Source organism: Salminus brasiliensis, chromosome 3, assembly GCF_030463535.1.
Source record: "Salminus brasiliensis chromosome 3, fSalBra1.hap2, whole genome shotgun sequence".
NCBI lineage: Eukaryota > Metazoa > Chordata > Actinopteri > Characiformes > Bryconidae > Salminus > Salminus brasiliensis.
Window position 1 is genome coordinate 12,937,518 of NC_132880.1, and position 19,094 is coordinate 12,956,611.

At 37.7% G+C, this 19,094-nt stretch overlaps 1 protein-coding gene across 5 annotated transcripts in view; it reads left to right on the top strand.

Annotated features, from left to right (window-relative positions):
• LOC140551821 (glutamate receptor ionotropic, kainate 5) overlaps positions 1-19,094 on the top strand; it is a 126,004-nt gene that overhangs the window by 94,826 nt on the left and 12,084 nt on the right. For all 5 annotated transcript variants that reach the window (XM_072675534.1, XM_072675532.1, XM_072675535.1 and 2 more), the window contains 8 exons: positions 216-368; positions 2,784-2,888; positions 3,208-3,315; positions 4,333-4,536; positions 9,805-9,918; positions 15,712-15,821; positions 16,614-16,787; positions 17,982-18,147. In XM_072675534.1, coding sequence (XP_072531635.1) covers positions 216-368; positions 2,784-2,888; positions 3,208-3,315; positions 4,333-4,536; positions 9,805-9,918; positions 15,712-15,821; positions 16,614-16,787; positions 17,982-18,147 — 1,134 coding nt within the window. The remainder of the gene's footprint in view (positions 1-215; positions 369-2,783; positions 2,889-3,207; positions 3,316-4,332; positions 4,537-9,804; positions 9,919-15,711; positions 15,822-16,613; positions 16,788-17,981; positions 18,148-19,094) is intronic.

A 19,094-nucleotide genomic window follows, 5' to 3' on the forward strand; every position in this document is an offset into this window, starting at 1 on the left:
TCAAACTCGACCATCTTCGGATCCCAAACAGAACCCATGATTTGTGAAGAAGGACCACTTTTATGCCTTTTTGTGTAAAGACCCAGTGTCTAACCTATAATAACTTAACTTAGAAACATAATAACACACTGTAATCTGCTGTTTCAGGAATTCTCACTTTCCTTGTGTGCTTCTTCCTTTCATTTGTGTTTTTATCTCTCACCCCTTCCCACCAGTTGTCGTCTGCCCTGATGTTTGACGCGGTGCACGTGGTGGTTGGAGCGGTGCGGGAGCTGAACAGGAGTCAGGAGATCGGAGTGAAGCCTCTCAGCTGCACCTCTTCGCTCATCTGGCAACATGGCACCAGCCTGATGAACTACCTGCGCATGGTATGTGTCTCCATGGCTACCCTAGCAGTGGCCATTTTGTGGCAGCTGAGCTATGGTTGCTTACTGTTTTGTCTCTGTGGTGATGGCTGTAGTGGCTGTTGTTATGTTGGCTGCTGTTCTTCTGCGTCAATTCTTTTATTTTTTTTGCCAATTTGGGAAATTGCTGGAATGAAACACAGACTTGTGGTCGCAGTTCTGTCTACTACTGCAGATATTTAGTATTACCAGGATCACCAGAGCAATAAACAAAATCACCACCATCTACCTTAGCGGTACTATACGGTAGTAGATGGAACACAGTTTTTCCCTGTCGTACCAAACTGTGATGTCCAAACCATGGTATAATCGAACCCTAACCCAGTTAATCATTGCATCCCTAATTGCTATCTTAACAAGTTGATGTGCTCATATAATTAGGCCATAGTCTGGGTGTCTTTTTCTTTTTCTTTTTAGAAATAGTTGGCACATTAGTCAAGTGTGTAAACTGTGTATTAATTTACACCTGTTTCTGTTGTGCAGTACTAGAGTGTTTTTTTTTTCCTCTGGGTGCCAGACAGTGCTAGACTTGTTTAGTCTAGTCCTTCCACCAGTCATTTCTGCTTGTTTATCGGAGTCTGCCACTCTCTGTCTCTTCCCATCTGTTTTGCAGTTTGTTCCGTTCTGTCTTTGTGCATCACTCCATCACTCCAGCACTCCTTTTGGCAGCATCTCCACACCTCCTCTCCTCCGTCATTCTCGGTTTGTCACTGTCGCTCGGCCTGGGCGTTTCGCCCCCATTCTTTTGTGTGCGTAGCTCCACCCGAAACAATCTCTCGCCCTTTCTCTCTCTCACTCTTTCCTCTTTCACTTTAATTTAGTTTGAGCCTCACATCCACACTCTGTCACCCATTTACCATGCTACAGTGACCCATCTGAAACGGAGTGTGTGACTGTGACTCCTTCGATTTTCTGTGCTTTAATCTCACCTCCTCCGTTACCTGTGTTTCAAGTGTAGCATTCACCATATGTACTACTTTGTAACTGTAGAGATAGGCACACTTATTGGGGTGTTTGAGAGATCTGAGATTAACCACTAATAATAACACCACTAATATAATGTTGCCATTTTTACTACTATACAGTTTTGGGGTTTTTTTTGCAATATGTGACTTTATTATTACAGCAATATTTTTGACCAAGCCTCCTTTTAAAATAGAAACCATGAGTCATCATTGACCTTTGTTTTTTAAAACAACTGAAAAAATAACTCACCCAGCAAAAACCCATTGAAAAATGACAAAGAATGAAAAAGCTGTTAATATCTAGTTGAAAAGAGAGAAGGTATCTTTTTCAGGTCACTGAAAAGACATCTAGAATTTGATTGAAAGTTGAAATGACGGGCTGACTAGATTTGCCAAAAAAAACAACATCTATATGATGTCTGGTGCTGGTTGGGAAACTACCATGAGCATTAGTCACACGGTTGAAGGAGAAGTTATTAATTTTATAGTTTTATAGTTTTAGGTCAAGTTTAAAGATTCTTAAAGGGCATCTGGATCACACATAATTTTCCTGTGCAACTCAGTGATGTGAATGTAATTTGTTCAGCATAAATGTAGGAAAAGGGTTTGACAGACAGCAGTAAATCATACCTTGTCATACCTTTGGGATTATTCAATTCGCTACAGCAGAATGACTGACTGATCTGTAGTCGGGACATGTTCCATTTTCCCTGAATGAGAGAGCTTATTTCCAAGCCATGCTAAAACTTCTTTTTCATCTCATGTAATGTAAATGGATTATTCATTATGTTGCTTTCGGCCCACTGCAGAACCCCATTATTGTTAGTACAAACTCAACTCCTCAGGAACTAAACTGTAAGTGTGCCCCTGGCATTCATTAAAATCCTTCGAACAAATCCTGTTTGACAGGTTGTTTTTTAGTAGAACATTTTTTTATATACAAATTAACACATGGCCAATGGGAAAGGAGTATGTCAAAAAAGGGCAAATTGACATTAAAGCAAAGTTAACATTAAATCACCTAACCTGCTGCATTTCAAATGTAATGAATGACAGATACCAATATTACCTTTCTTTACTAAGCTTTAAATAAATATTTTTTTGCGATTGCAGACCTTGCAATAAATCTGTAAAGTATAAGAGATGATTGTGGAAGAGTAGCAAAGGCGTGCATTTTTTATGGCTCTCGTGATTAATTAAATTATTAATTATTTTTTATTATTTTATATATGTAATATTTATATTTGCTGTCTTTTGGGTGTATGGAAGGGGCTAAAACTGATAAAGCCCTTTATTTATTTATTTATTTATTTATTTATTTATTATGCTTTTTCTCAGCTCTTAATCTGTGTTTTTCTCTCCTGCTCACATGCTTGATTTTATATTTCCTTTTTATTTATTTAATTTTTTTGAGGTGGAGTATGATGGCTTGACAGGGCGAGTGGAATTTAACAGCAAAGGCCAGAGGACAAACTACACCCTCCGCATTCTGGAGAAATTCAAAGGAGGGCACAAAGAGGTCAAACATTTATATACACACCTTCAATCCCAATAGCAGATAACTCATAAGATAAGATAATAAGGCCAGATGTTATGGAGAGGCAAAGGGTAATGTTGCAACAAATAAATCAACCTGTCTGTTTTTTCCATTTTTCCAATCCCAGATTAAATACATTTTAAAGGAAACATTATTTATTGTAATATTTCTTGCATTTGATCTAGATTTATAATATTTACGGAATTTACATTTGTGTGGCCAAAGTTTCTGCAGTAGCTGCTGTTTTAGCAGCATGTGTGCAGCACAGCTTATGTCTTCTCTTCGACCTCTATCTTTGTAGATTGGCATCTGGTACTCAAACAACACACTGGCAATGAATTCCACCTCCCTAGACATTAACATGTCACATACATTGGCCAACAAGACACTTATTGTGACCACCATATTGGTAAGTTATGTGTAATGATCATGCAGATGTGACATTTTAAGTTCCCTTCGGATGCATCAGTAAAATGTTTTGTTTATTATTGCAAAGCTAATTCGACATTGTGTTTCCAGTTTATTAGATAACTGTTAATCCTGTACATTTAGGCACACTTCATAGATAAATGTTTTGTAAATCATGTTTTATATATATTCTATTATGTTATATATATATATATATATATATATATATATATATATATATATATATATATATAATTAAACATTTTGTCCAACAACTGATTACTATTGCAATAGTGTTGTCAGATAAATTAGGTCAATAATGTCAATGTCAATAATGTCCTGGTTGGCCAAGCTAAATGCAGAATATATGTTAAACATATAGAAAAAATGACTGTTCTATTCTATATGAATGTTTTGTTATTGATGTTTAATAATGAAGATATCAAGGTATCAATAATGAAAATGTACCACCTTGGTGTCACTGATATGTGTTATCTGGTATGAATGTAACGTTAGATACGAGATAAGTGCATCTAATACCTACCAACTCATACCAACTGTATTGACAGTGCATCACTATTGATATATTTAACAATGCATTACAATGTTCATTATTAAATAAGCCATCCCAGTTCCAGGACTTCATGTACTCAAAAGACTAATTATCTTCTAATCTTTTCTAATGCCTAAATCTTATTGAGAAGATGAATTCCCTGCTGAACTTGAATTGCTTTAATGAATAATTTGCATAAGGTTTTTTTTCCCACTGAACCTACAGAGGAGCAATAAAACAGGAACAATTAGGCTATTCTCCAAATGCCCCGTATTACCCTCCAAGCCCATACATACATGCTGTTGGGTGGATTTCAGCTTGAAAGCAACTTTCTTTCAGTTTGGATAAAGCAATCACTATTCTATGACAGTCTTCACTGTCGTTTTATTGCCTACTGATGGTTAAAATGGCTTTGGATTTTAAGTTTATGACTTGGGCTAACATGGCTATTATGCTGCTTTATAGGAGAACCCATATGTGATGCGTAAAGACAGGTACCAGGACTTTGAGGGGAATGACCAGTATGAGGGTTTCTGCGTAGATATGCTGCGGGAACTGGCAGACATTTTGAAGTTCTCTTTCCGGATTAAGCTGGTGGATGACGGATTGTACGGAGCACCGGAGCCCAATGGGTCCTGGACAGGCATGGTGGGGGAGCTAATCAACAGGGTAAGAATGTCAATGAGAGCTAAGAACATGCTTTGACACCATAGAAAATAGCACCCACATGCACACAGATACAGATGGGTGACACATTAAATTAATCAATTTTGGATCAAGATGGAATGTGAAAAATAAATAAGGCTTCATTCACAGTGCAGGGCATATCAGATTTGTTTTTGAATCTGATAACTTGACTAAATTAGTTACAAGTGATTAAATCAGACTGTATGGTCAGGCTGTAGTAGCATTTGTGTGTAGACTCATAATGGTTTCCATAGTAACAGTGCAGGTGTTCATTTGTTGACTGAAGAGGGCGGGCAAAACCTAGCAAACCGTTCACACTTATGAGTTTAGATATTAATGTTTACTCTTAGCAACAGCACAGCACTTGTTCTCAAATACAGCAGAGGAACAAATGGTGACTCATGGTACTCTTCAGCTTCTTATTTGAATTTTCAAAAAAGTTTAACCTTAAATGGTGCAGAATTTACAGAAGACTGAATGTTACACTACAGTGCTATTTAAGGTGGCATATCAGCTTCATGCTGTTTGTGTTCTTTATTTCTACCAAATGATCTTTTAAACAATTCTATCAGTCTATCAGTCAGATCCAGTAAATACATTAATCAAAGGCAAATTCAAAGACAATAGTAATAAAATACTAATAAAAGTAACAAATAGTAATAAAATACTACCAGATTCATGAAATGATCTTATCTGCACAGTTCTTGCTTCCTCATACTGTTCTACAGATAACGTACAGAGTTGAGTTGCTGAGTAATGGTCACAATCTAAAACTGCAAGCTGCACTGGTGCCAAAAGAACTTACCCTGGGCAGACCGTCACAGAGAGCCAGGACTCACTTGTGAAAGTGTTAACTAGCCTAGCTTTTTAGATACTTTTTAGATGATAATTTTATTGTTTTTTTTTTACAACACCTGCACCACTACTGCCAGAGGGGTTGTTTATGTTGCCATGGTAATGTCATTGCCGAATACACTCTCACAGCCCATATTCATATTGAATATAATAATGGTAAATATTTATTATTTAAATAATTAAAACCAGTAGACACATAAAGTATGTGCATAGAATATGTGCATAGGTTCAGGGGCCACCCTTTTAATTAGCGAATTCAAATGTTTAAGGTACAAGCCTGAAATGAAGGTTATCTATTTGAGTACTTCATTTCCATTTTTATTTACTGCTTATCCACAACTGCATTAGATCTCTCTGTGGCAGTTGACCCAAGCTCCATGCTTTCAAAATGGCTACAGCTACAACTGATGTTTCCATTAAAGCTTAAAGCTCTGAGATTACAGATATTGTTTCAGCAGCTCCACTATTACTGCTAATGCTAAACATAATGACTTTGGTAATGATGATGGTAATGACCTTATATTACCCATGGTGTGAGTAGGTCTCTGTTGGGCCATGTTGGCATAGAAACGCACACACACTAATCATGTGTCTCCATTGGTAATTATACTGTGGTGTGTTTCAATTACAGCTGCTAGAGCCACTGTGAGGCTGGCACATGTTAATGTGATCAGTGTGTAAACTCTGTATGCACACAATTTCACATGTTTCATCTTAGACACACACTGGTAACATACTCCATCCCTCCTCCAGACAGTAGAGCAGAAACTGTGAAAATGTTTAATGAGGCTAGACTCGTTAATCAATTAAGGAGTAATTACGCAGCCTGAAAGGTGTCTGGGGTGCACTCCTTTTAGGATGAACCTCCACTGATCTCTTTGTCTTCCCTCTACTTCATCATTTTATCCACCCACAGCTCCCTCTCTCCTTCCTCAAGGACTTTTTCTCAGTCTATCCCTCTACACCTGCCTTTAAAGAAATATCACTCCTTCCTTCGTTTTCTCGAGAGCCCTTAGACCGCATCCCTCTTTCCCTATTTCTGCTTTTTGTCTTAGAAGCACACCTTCCCCATCCCTGTTTGAGCACTCTTCCTCAATCTACTTCACCTCAACAATCCCTCCCACACTTTTTCATTTCCCACCGCGGCTCTCATCTTGCTATATCTGTCTTTGAAGGATTACATAGCTCTTTCCAGCCAATCTCTTTTTTCTCTTCGAACTTAGACTCTCTCCATTTCATTCACTAGTTGCCTCTCTTTAAAGCGCTCATATATTGGAAAAACAAATAGTCTAATGTATTTGTGAGGGTTTTAAATACTTTTGTTGTGTATTATGAAGTATTTATAGTTTTTCATTTGTTTTGGACTGTTGAGAATGAGACAAAACACAGGGCAACCAATCAAATCGTTGTTCTGTACAAAGTGCACAACATGTACACGACATAGAACTATGCCCACTGCACCCAAAATAGTGCACTAAATGTCAAATATGAAGTAATGCAGCATGTGACTGAATATAAATGGCTTGATTTCATAACATAGAGAGTAGTGACATTCACTCTCTGATTTATTATTACTCTAAAGAGCAGTAGCCTCCTTTTTCTTATATGTAAAAGTGTTATTATGCCACTTGGAATGTTTTCTGTGATTAAATATCACTATGTTCTCAATGAAAGTACCTGTACACAATCAAACTAAACTACACTAATTACACAATGATTATTTTATTTTATTTAGACCGTTGAGTAAATATCCACAGTGCAGGCTTGAAAAAGTAAGTCAGCCCATTAAAATAAACAACATTAAAGCAGCAATCACCTCCATTAAAGCATTTCCTTTTGCTGCTAATACAGTTTGCACAATGTTGGCATTTTGGACCATTTCTCCCTGTAAATTAGTTTTTTCTGGAATGCCTTCCATGCACAGTGCTCTTCAGGTCATGCCACAGCAATTTTAAAAGTGGACACATGAACAAAAGAATGCACTTTTTGTCTTCTGTATGTGTTACCCTTGGGTTCTTTTTCACCTCTTACAGGATTGCTTGATGTGATATTGGAGTGATCTTAACAGGATGCCCACCCCTAGAGTAGTAACAGTCCTGAATTTTTTCATTTGTAGACAGTTTCTCTTACCTCAGATTGATGCACATCTAGGTCTTTATCAATGCTTTTGTAGCCTTTTCTAGTTTCATATAACACATCTTATGAAAGGCACTGTGCTATATTCAGTAATGTCCTACTTTCACTTTCATTATGTACTTCGGACTGTAAATAATGCTGCTACTCACAGAAATAATCAATAAGAATGAAACTACCTCACGCTATCACTATCCTGTGCAATATCATTTGCTGCTGTCATTGTGTAAAAAATCTATTTATCTGTTTCATCCTGGTGTCATTAACACAACAACACAGGTGACTCTATATTAAAAATTGTTTTTAAAAGGTAAAAAAAGAAAGTAGGAAGGAAAATTGGCGATAGGCTGTAATGCACCCAAATGTGACCCAGTTTGAACCTGACCCAAGCCTGACAAATATTTGAGGAATTATTTCCAAACCCAACCAACCCTGTTGTAAATATTCAGATCCCATTAGGTGTAGACAAACATGTCAGGCTCTAAAAACTATCCCTCCCCCACCCTCAATGTTTTCCTACTTCAGGAAGTCTTCTGACCTTTTCTTCTCATTCGTTCCTTTCTCCTAAGGCTGTGTTCCTTCTGCGATTCCTTCAGAAGACACCCCCCCCCCCTCTTTCGCTTTGCAATAAATATCCTCTTTCTATGTTGCCCTCAAGGACTCTCATACAATATTCCACCTTCATATCCTGCTCCCCCCACCTCGTACCATCGTCATTCCCTCCATTCTTAGTTGAAAATCTTGTCTCTGGGCTCTTGGCTCTAAATCCCAAAAGAATTTTCTTTAGTCCTTCTGATATCCTTCTGTACATACACACCACCAGTTCTATATATCTATCTAAAGCATCTGTCCATTTGCCCACCTTTTATTCTGTTCCTCTCTTGTGTGTCAAAGATAATACCACTGAATTCCTAACTCTGTCCTTAAGTGCCTCTTGGAATCAAGGTCGATGGATTGATACTGGTCCTGGGGACATAGCATAAGCAGCCCAAAATAAAACCATCGGCTGTACCAATTCATATGAATTATGCCCTTTCTCCAGACCCTAAGCTAGTGCTGTGCAATATATCATCTATACAGGCAGCATGGGTTCATTAACTTTTATTAATGCAAACTTAAAGGAGAACTCCAGATTCAAAATACCCCAATAATTAAATCATTCTGATTTGATTTGGTCATTCAGAGTGGGGCACACAGCTAGTGCCCTTCCCAATAAGTTAGCAAAATCTAAGCAAAGAGAATAAGGGTGTGGCAGCTGTTTACCAGTGATGAACAGCATTCCAGTATTCACATAGCCAATGTGAGTGAGGGAACAACACATGGTACGCCTTTGCTCTCAGACTAATGTAAACAAGTACCAGATGTTTTCTATTGTTGTTTGTTTGCATATATGAACACTAATTCTTGATTCTTTATTTTACATTTTGGTTATTTTAAATCATTTAATGTTTTAATTGAATTAAATGTTATGTAATTCACTTCTTCTGCATGGGGCTTTGTTAATAAAATATTAGCTCTCTTTTTTACTGCTATTAGGCAACTATTTAACAGTAGTATTGGATTTATCTGCAGGTCCCTAAGGGAGTGGTTTACAGCAAGGGTGGTCTGTCTGTTCATGTCACTTTGTTTCCTGGTTCGCAGCACTTTGTTCCACAGCAACAAATATGACAGATGATGTCATTGTCTTGAGAATTGCTGGAACGTCAAGTTATTACCCAGGTTCAGAAAATATGATGGTCCTAGTGGGCTATGATGGCGCTTGGTGTTTTGAGAGTCCAGACCCAAATGTCTTTGATGAGCCATTTAATGCCTCTAAAAGCTCATTCACCAGAAGATATTACTCAAAATGGATACACTGCCTGATGCCTGACACACTGTTCTATGAATGTTTATGACAGAAGAGAATCCAGAACTTAAAATGATTCTAGTAATTAACTGAGAGAGAACTGAGCTAAAGTAAAAGTCTTTCTTTTATGGTCATTAGTGTGGGTTAGTAGCAGCTTGAACTATTTCTTTTGAGGACTCAGTGTTCAGGTTTTCTTAAGAAATATCGTATATCTTGATAATAATTAGTGTAGAATTAATGTACTAACATTTTACAAATGTTTTTATAATCATACCACAAATTATAGCTTTTCTGTCTTTAATCTGATTAAGTGATTCACTTTTGATCATATACATTTCTTATGATTAGTATTTTAAATAAAAATATCTGTCTTTTGTTCTCATTTGTTCCCCTCTCTCTCTGTCTCTCACTCTCAGAAAGCTGATCTGGCTGTAGCAGGTTTTACCATCACCTCAGAGAGAGAGAAGGTCATAGACTTTTCTAAACCCTTCATGACTCTGGGTATCAGCATTCTCTACCGCGTCCACATAGTAAGAGACCAGTGTGTTTTTGTGTGTGTATGTTGTGATGTTTTCTATACTGTATGTATTTGTTTGTGGCTACCATAGGCAAGGTTTCACTCTATAATAGGCTGATAAACCTTAACAGGTTGATGAGTGAGCTGGCAATAAATCAATACTTAGATGTAATGTTTATCTATATCACAAAGCCTGTACACATACTTATAATAACCTATTCCAGTTAATGAATTCATTTGCTGACACAGGTGTGCAATGGTGCATATACATATACCTAATCTACACAAAAGAGTTACCATGTGCAATGAATTATGCCAAAAAGTCCCCAAAAGTTGAGCTCTGGAACAATGGAACTTTGTTCTCTAGAGTGTTGGGGCTCAGTCTAATACTTCTGGATAAGCTATCAGAACTACCTATCCAAGATTAGTACTAGACTGATCCACTTAAACTCTTGTAGCTGAAATCAATCACATCCTCAAAGCAATGTCCTGAAATATATTTTAAAACATTTCCGGAGGACATTCTTTTGTGGAATTTGCTGGTTCAGTCCAGAAATCATAGGTCCCTTAATAATGGCAGGCTGCCCAAGACAGCAAACAAGAAACAAACCATGATACCGCCACCCCATGCTTGAAGGTTTGGATGAGGTTATATTAGAGCTGGTGTCTGTTTTTTGTCAGATGCAACACTTTTCATTTAAACCAAAATGTTTCATCTGACTTCTGTTTTATCCAGAATATGTTTATCAGGTGGCCATGTCTTCTTTTTCTGAACACCATAAATGTTATTCTGGAGTTCTTTGTGACTTCCCATAATATTATTCACCACATTTTTTAAGCGATGTTTGCTGGACAACCTCTTTTTGGGGGAGTAACAGTGATGCTGAATTTCTTACATTTGTATATCATCTGTCTCACATTGGATTGGCGAAGGCCAAACTCTGTAGAAATGGTTTTGCATCTTTTACAGCCTGTTGAGCTCCAATGAACCTTTTTTCTGTAGTCTTCAAGAGTCTCCTTTGTGCAAAGCATAAATCTTCCATTTTCTATGTGATGAAACCAGACTTGAATAGTGAAACTAATATGTAGAATAAATTTTTATTCTTCACTTTATCTAGTTTAGAAGTTTGGATCTGACCACATTTCAGGTTAAAATTGTGAAGGGTTCAGTTACTTCCTCTCAGTAGTTCAGTTCAGTTACTGTGCTCATCCAACATTTCTCCTGAGATCAAGCTTATGTTACTGTTCATGAGTTTCATTCCATATTAATGGGGATTTGCTGTTTGTTATAGTAGCAACTTATACTCTTCTGGAAAGGCTTTATACTACATGTTGAAACATTGCTGTGACAGTGTGATTGTATTCGGCTATACGTGTATTAGTGGGGTCTAGTACCGATCTTGGATGAGTAGTTCTGTACAGTGTAGGTTTTAAAAGTATGTCAACATGAGGTCTTTTTTTACCCCCAGAGAGTGACCGCAGAACGACCTCACTGACTCTAGCTAAAGTCAGTAGGGGTTTCAGCACTAAAGCTGTATTTAAAAGCCCGTTTGCCAGAGCTCTGTGTACTCACTCCATGATTGCTCCTGGGGTGGAAGTGTAACTGCATTACACAGACTGACTTTGCAATGTTCAGAAAGTGCTACAGTTAGCATTCTTGCCTTTAAGGGGGAGGGGGCTTGCTTTGGTGCCAAGCTTTCACAGCAAAATTTACAAAGCTCCATTTCACACCCTAGTCCCTTTAGCATAGATCGAAAGATATCCCAGATTGTTTGGTGTATTGTCAGGAAGATGTGGTGTATGAATATGAATTTCCACAGACAAAGCCCTTCTGGTAAGCCAGTATTAGGCTGCAGAATTAGATTGAATCTACATCATCTATGTCTCTCTGGTAGTGCAAATTTAAGGTGCATAATGGGATACAAGCAAGGTACCTTCACAACTAAATAGCACAACCCCGATCTCTCTCTCTCTCTCTCTTTCTCTCTCTCTCTCCCTCTCCCACACACACACTGTCAGTAATTTCCTTTGCCACTCTAGTAACCAATTATAGCTGGTCATTATGGCCTTTTACCTGTTAAAGACAAGTAACAACATGTCCCATATAATCCACTATGAATGATAACCCACATGTGAACAACATGTAGACAACCTAGCAATAAACTCTGGAAACTTACGTAAAAAGGTTCTTAGTGTAATATGCTTAAAACACTCACTAAGAGAACCGAGCTGAAATGACAATAAGGGAAAAGAGAAATTTGTGCAATCCTTCCATGGTCAGTCTGGATCTTTTTCACTGAGTTTAGTTGTTTTGTTCAGAGGTAGATCAGATAGTGTACAAAGTCCATAAGACAGTGTACTTTGTATACTTAATGCAGTATCTGGCACATCTTTACCTCAGACGTAACTAAATCTTCTTTTTACATTACCATTTACTAGACGTGCTGTAAACAGTAAGCAGACTTTAATCAGATTTTAAGCACAAAGCTGCCTTGTGTGCTGGTTGCTTGCCAGTACTTGTAGCCAGTATAACCTATAGTACACCCACTGCTACTCACAGTAACAATGCAGATTACTGACAATCTACCTTGTGAATCATGCCATAACCCACCAACACTAATATATGTACTATTAACATATCCTGGTTGCATACACACACTGCTGAGGCTCTCAGTCAAAGTGCTCAGTCAGCGAGTCCATATGCCCACCACCCGTCCCTGCTTTATGCCACTGTGCTCCATCAGCACACTTTTTTTTAAGCAAGGCTTGTGCACTATATATTGACAACCAAAATATACTTTGCTGATAATTACAACTAATAATTGACCTGCTTATTTTGGGCCACACATGTAGTGACATTTTCTTGCAGTATAGTCATCTACCACTATAAATGGTTTTGTGTAGGAGCATGTGCTGAATCTGTTTACATAAAATGTTTGTTGTTGTATTTGTTCTCTGTGCATTTTGAATGTTTAAATGGAGTGTATCAAATATAAATTAAAATGTAAGCTATAACCAGTGTATATTAAATAATTGATTTACAGTTATCTAAGTCAAAGTTATAAACAAACACAATCTAACTAAACTAATAGCACACAGTTGTACTGTTCATGTCTTTTGTTAAGCACAATGAGTAAACATTCACAGTGCAGGCTAGATTAAGTAAGTGAACCTCTGTGTTAATGACTTCCTCAAGAACTAACTGGTAAAAGGTGTTTCGATTAAGGATATGATATTGGAAGTGGGGGTTTCACAACGGCTTTATTCACTAATGAAAAAAGCACACAAAGCCTGGGGACTAACAGATCTGTTCTTGACTTTTTAGAAGAGCAACTGTTAATTGCTTTGCTGGATGCTTGTGATCATTGAGGGAGCAATGCACTGAAAGATCTATCAAAACATTGTGCAGGAGAGTGGACAGCAGTCTATAACCTCAAGTTGAAGAGATGTTGGGTGATGTACCAAGACAATGACCCAAAGCACATAAGTAAATTTACTAAAGAATAGTTCAAATGTCCTGACCTTAACCCTATCAAGGTGCTGTGGTACAACATAAAGAGAGATGTGCACACAAGGCATTCCAGAATTATACTTTCTAACCTGCCCTGTGGATGTTTGGCTCAATGTGTTCAATTCTAAACATGAACAGTACAATTGTTTTTTGTTTATTAGTTAAGTTACATTTTAGAAAACAATCAGACTAGATTTTATTAGTAATTAATGCAGAAATGTAAGTCATTCCAAAGTTTCACTCTTTCTGGCAACTGTATTAGTACTGGTAAATGCCTCAAGATGTACAGTGGATCTTCACTATGAGCAGGATCAGTCAGTATCAGTGCATTCATATTTTTAACCCTAAAACAATTCTGACTCACACTCAAAACTACTATCCTCACTATCCTCAATTAAGCATTGAACATTTGATTCAAAACTAAACATACAACCAAAACCTTAAAAACTGACTAAATTAGAAGCCCTCGTTTGATGCTGCATAGTCACAAACACATTACACAAACATGAAACCAAGACCAATGTCAGCAGAATGCCACAGTGTGCTACATTTTTGCTTATCTGACACAGAGTGTTATTGGAACCTGAATCTAAGTGAGCATATAACACTAATTTTCAGCTTGATTATTTATTAAAGCTACACAAGTTCCAGTGAACTCATGCTTGAAAGCAGTTGCTTCTGTTTTCTCAGAAACAGCTTAGGTCGCATTTAGTAGTAGTGAAGACAGCTTTTTTGAAGTTATTGATCGATCACTTCTAACACCATGGAGTCCCTGCAGAACTGGGACATTTTGTTTTTACAAATTAAATGTTTATTCCTGGTCTTACCACAGGAGCTCAGTGGTATTTAGGCCTTAACTTTGATGAGGTCAATCTAAAACCATTCTGATGGGGCCATTGCCTGTTTTAGATCAATGTTCCATTGCATGATGCACTTGTGATTCACCTTCAGTACAGTGTGTACATAACCTTACTTGTCTTTAGTCTTTGGTTCTGTGCTTTAGTTAACACTTTTGGTTCCCAGTAGAATTCACATTTACAAATATGGCTAGCTTATCAGCTTTTGATGAAATAAATCCCCCTACGAATACAGTGTTATGATGGTGAATAGAATTCAAAGCATTACAGAGCCCACAGTGTCCAGTGAATTGATCGTTTAATTACTCTGCCCAGTCAGCTGCCTCTAGGATGCCTGGGGTTCATCCCTGTAGTTTTTGGCTAACTAAACATACTAAGTTCTTATTAGTCAGCAGTCTGTCAGCCTCAGTACATTCAGTACTTCTGTTCACTGAATTTCCTTTCTTTATTATTAATTAATTAAGAAATACTAGTCTCTGTCAATGCTAAAGTTTGAGACACCTCGAAAGAATTCAGGGTTCTTTTGGTAGATTATTTTAAGCCTCGCAGTAGAGCCTCCAGCAGGACAGACATTCTAGACTACTGTCTAGATATTTCTCTGCTCTGACAGTAAGGCCTTGTGTTATTTTAATAGCACCATGCCTTGGGGTTTGGGCATTAAAAAAAATCTATATATATAATAAACAATAATTATAATTTTTCTCACCTTTATTATTTTGTACAGATACCCACACACTTAAACACATTTAAACATCCAATCCACTAAGACCATGAGATCTTCTTTTGTATCTGATGCTTGTGAACATACACTCTCTTTCTTTTTTTCTTTTTTCCCTTATATCTGACCCATTCTTTGAGGTGAGACTGCCCCCTAGTGTGCCCCTTCCGGCCTGAAAAATAACTACTGTAACTTTACGTAGTATAATTATTAATATGCTAGGTAGATGCTAATCTTACTGCTCAAACTAGAGTTCACCATGTTGCTAGTAGTAGTTTTACAACAGTGACACAGGAGCAGAACAAGGTACCACCACACAAAACCAAAGTCTTATACTGTGAGGCAGTGGACATGTAGACATGTATTTACTGACTGAACATTGAATGCTATTCCAATCATGAGTGCAGTCACATACTGCCTAATTAATCTAGGATTAATCACAAATCACTTCAGAGATCTAACTTGCACATTAAATAAACAAATAAAATAGTAACTCTAAAATGTCCCTCTACTATGTGCAGAGGCAATAAAATATTTGTTAATGTTGTGTGGACTAGACGCCTCTAGGGCAATAAATAGATAGTTTTATTTATAATAAAATTAAGCCTCAAGGGTACAGACCTCATTGATTTTGAGATAAAATATAAAGCCTTGGCTACACCAATACCAACATCTGCTTACAGTGAGTGGGCCGAAATGCTAATTTTTCTTTCCTAACAGGGGAGGAAGCCGGGCTACTTTTCCTTCCTGGATCCTTTCTCTCCTGCTGTGTGGCTCTTCATGCTGTTAGCCTACCTTGCCGTTAGCTGTGTTCTCTTCCTGGCTGCCAGGTAACCCCACATAAACTTTGTGTTTTTGGAATAACTGTTCAAAAGTTTGGAAATATGTCAATCTTGTTTTATTGCAAATAAATGTGTAAAAATTTATAATTTGGGAGAAACTAACAATCTGGAAAAAAGGGAAGAAATGTTATATGTGTCAAAAAATGATGAACTGGGCTGTTAAAAGATTTCATATGACTGTGAAAGCTGTATAACACTAAGAATAAAGCAGTAATTAAATTGTCATTGTCAGTAATTAAAGTCTTGAGATAGGATGCTCAATAAAAACCTTAACATTTGAGCAGTACTCTATCTAAGTGTGCTTTTAAACTACCCTGGTGGCAGAAAATCAGACAAAGCTTAATGCTTTAAACGTATTACTGGGTAAGATGGTGTTAACAATCTGCTCAGAACGTCAAGGTGAGGATGTTTGTGTAGGATGCTTTGCTCAAAGAACGTGCACAGTGAGGTTGGCCAACAGCACCCTCTACCTCGACATTTTCATTAATCTCACCCACACTCTCTCCTCCTCCCCAATTCCCTCAGCTTTACGAGTCATTAACACACACTCCTACACAACTTAATGTGTTCACATATTGCAACCTTCACACATGAAGGTTCTTTCATGCTTTTTGTACATTAAGTATGTGGGTTAGGATGATACATACACTCGGTTACATACACGGTTTAGCAATGAGCAGTTAATAGTTTATTATTGGACAAAGAATAAATGGGATGATAATCCTACTTCTGGCTTTCTTCTGCATGTCTCTGTTGTAAACTCAAACACAATTTTTTCAGGCTGAGTCCTTATGAGTGGTATAACCCCCACCCGTGCCTGCGGGAGCGCAGGGACCTGCTGGAGAATCAGTACACTCTAGGAAACAGCCTGTGGTTTCCGGTAGGAGGCTTCATGCAGCAGGGTTCGGAAATCATGCCCCGGGCCCTCTCCACCAGATGTGTTAGCGGTGTCTGGTGAGTATGTGTGGGTTTGTGTGCAAGGTTCTGGATGTGTGTTTGTGAGTAAGAGGGAGAGAGAAGAAATAGAGAGTGAGAAAATGATACTACTGGAAATCTGGAGGTGATGTCCTTTGTAAAGTGCTGTTGTGGGGAGTGTAGTGTGAATAATGTGTCAGCAGTGCCTCGGCTAATCACTCTCTTCTTCAAAATCTCTCTTTTAATAAGGGTGTTCTAGATACACAATTAAAGCAAGAGTTCAGGTGCTAAAAACCTCCCGCATAACCGTATTGCTTTTGTACCTCCATTAGCATCCCTGGTGTCATACTATTGATGAAGAGCACTAAACAGTTAAAAGTGTTCTGATAGAAGTTGTCTGTTCTTCAGACTTTTCGCTGGAGGCATCTTACACTCTGACCAAATCAATTGTTTTGGCTACAGAGACTTTCTGTGTTTATTTTGAAGTCTGAATCATCTGTGTATATTGGGTTTTGTGATTTTCACACATCACATCAAAATAACATGAAAAATATTGCTTGACCTTAAATAATCACCAGTCACCTACATTAGAGGAAAATATTTGCTTGAAAGAAATGAATTTGCTAAATATGACTAGATAACTAATGTATGTGGCACCATTTGAGCTCTAGTGTAATGTATTTTAAATGTGTGTGCATATATTTATATTACAGTGTGGGGATCATGGCCTGTAAACTAAATGTAAGGTCTAGTGAACATGTGGGAGGGTCTGTCTAAGAGTCTTTCTGTCTGTCACTGGCTTTAAACTCAGCTCAGTTTAAACAGCCTCAGTTTAATATTGAGCTGATCTAGTCATTACTGTGAGTGCATATGGGGTGAAATTATGCACATTTTATAACTTGGTTTCAGATCATCATTTAAGCCCTCATTCTCTTTCCTCTTCTCTCTCTCGCTCTCAGATGACAAATGAGCCCCCTCCTTCTCCTTCTCGCCATTATTCCATTTCCGATCTGTTTCTCTAGTCAGCCCATATGCTCAAGAACATACCTCTCTCTCCTAACCATATGCTGAATGGGTGTGTGTGTGTGTGTGTGTGTGTGTGTGTGTGTGTGTGTGTGTGTGTGTGTGTGTTTGTGTATGGGTTACATTTAATCAAACATCTGACAGATATGACCAGATGCTGTACTGTGTACGCTAACTGCATGTGTTTGTGATTTATGTGTGGTTCATCAGGTGGGCGTTTACACTGATCATCATCTCCTCATATACAGCCAACCTGGCTGCGTTTCTGACAGTTCAGAGAATGGAAGTGCCCATTGAGTCAGCAGATGACCTGGCAGATCAGACCAACATTCAATATGGCACCATCCATGGAGGCAGCACCATGACCTTCTTCATGGTCAGATTTTTTACCTTTTAACATTCACTAGGTTTATAGCCTTATGCCACTGTTGGCACAGTATTCAGTGGTTAAGTTGTTTGGTTTCCTTATTTATTTTTTTATCACGTCAAAGCAGCGGGATTGTATCTGTCTGTTTTTAAGCTGTTGTAAAATACTGAATTTAATATTAAACACCCCTTATTCTGCATTAGCCATGATTTTTTGCCACCTCATGTCTAAAGCACTGAATATAATAAATGCAATTATATATGAATTAAATAACTCAGATAGATAACGCAATAAAATTATAGCAGAATGGAACTTGATGTCATTAAACCTAATAATGTAAAATGGGCAAAGAGGAGTAGTAAATTACACAGTTAAAGTAAATAGGTAACAAAGTTAAAAAGTAATTTGCACAGAATAAGATTACATTAGCGAGATAAATATAGCCATGCCATCACTATGCACATGAGTGTCCTCGGGTTGGTGACTGAGAGGCTTGGCCTACGCTGGACTAAAATCATTTCCTGGAGACTGTGGAGGAAGTCCTGGAGTACCTGTTTAAAATTTACATCTGAATGTTGCTTATATATGCCAGTAGTATTAGCATTATTCCATCCTGAGCATTTAGATACATGGACATGCATTGTATTGTTGCCCTTAAAATGAGTAAATCACAGTGGTGGGTCAAATGCCTCCTTGGCCTCTGGTTCTGGCAGACATGCTGTAAACATTGCATTTACAATTTGCAGCAGGTGCTATTATTCATATCAGTGGTGAGCGTAGCATGTGGAGTCAAGCAAAAGTAGTTTTATTTGTATATTAGAATTTTCTGCCATCAGTCTGATCTTGAGACAGTTACCCGTAATATTACGAAATATTTCAGGCTGTATTTGCTACAGAATTGAATTAAATTAGCAGATTCTGCAGATGTTGGCCCAATAGAAATTGTGGATATCGAA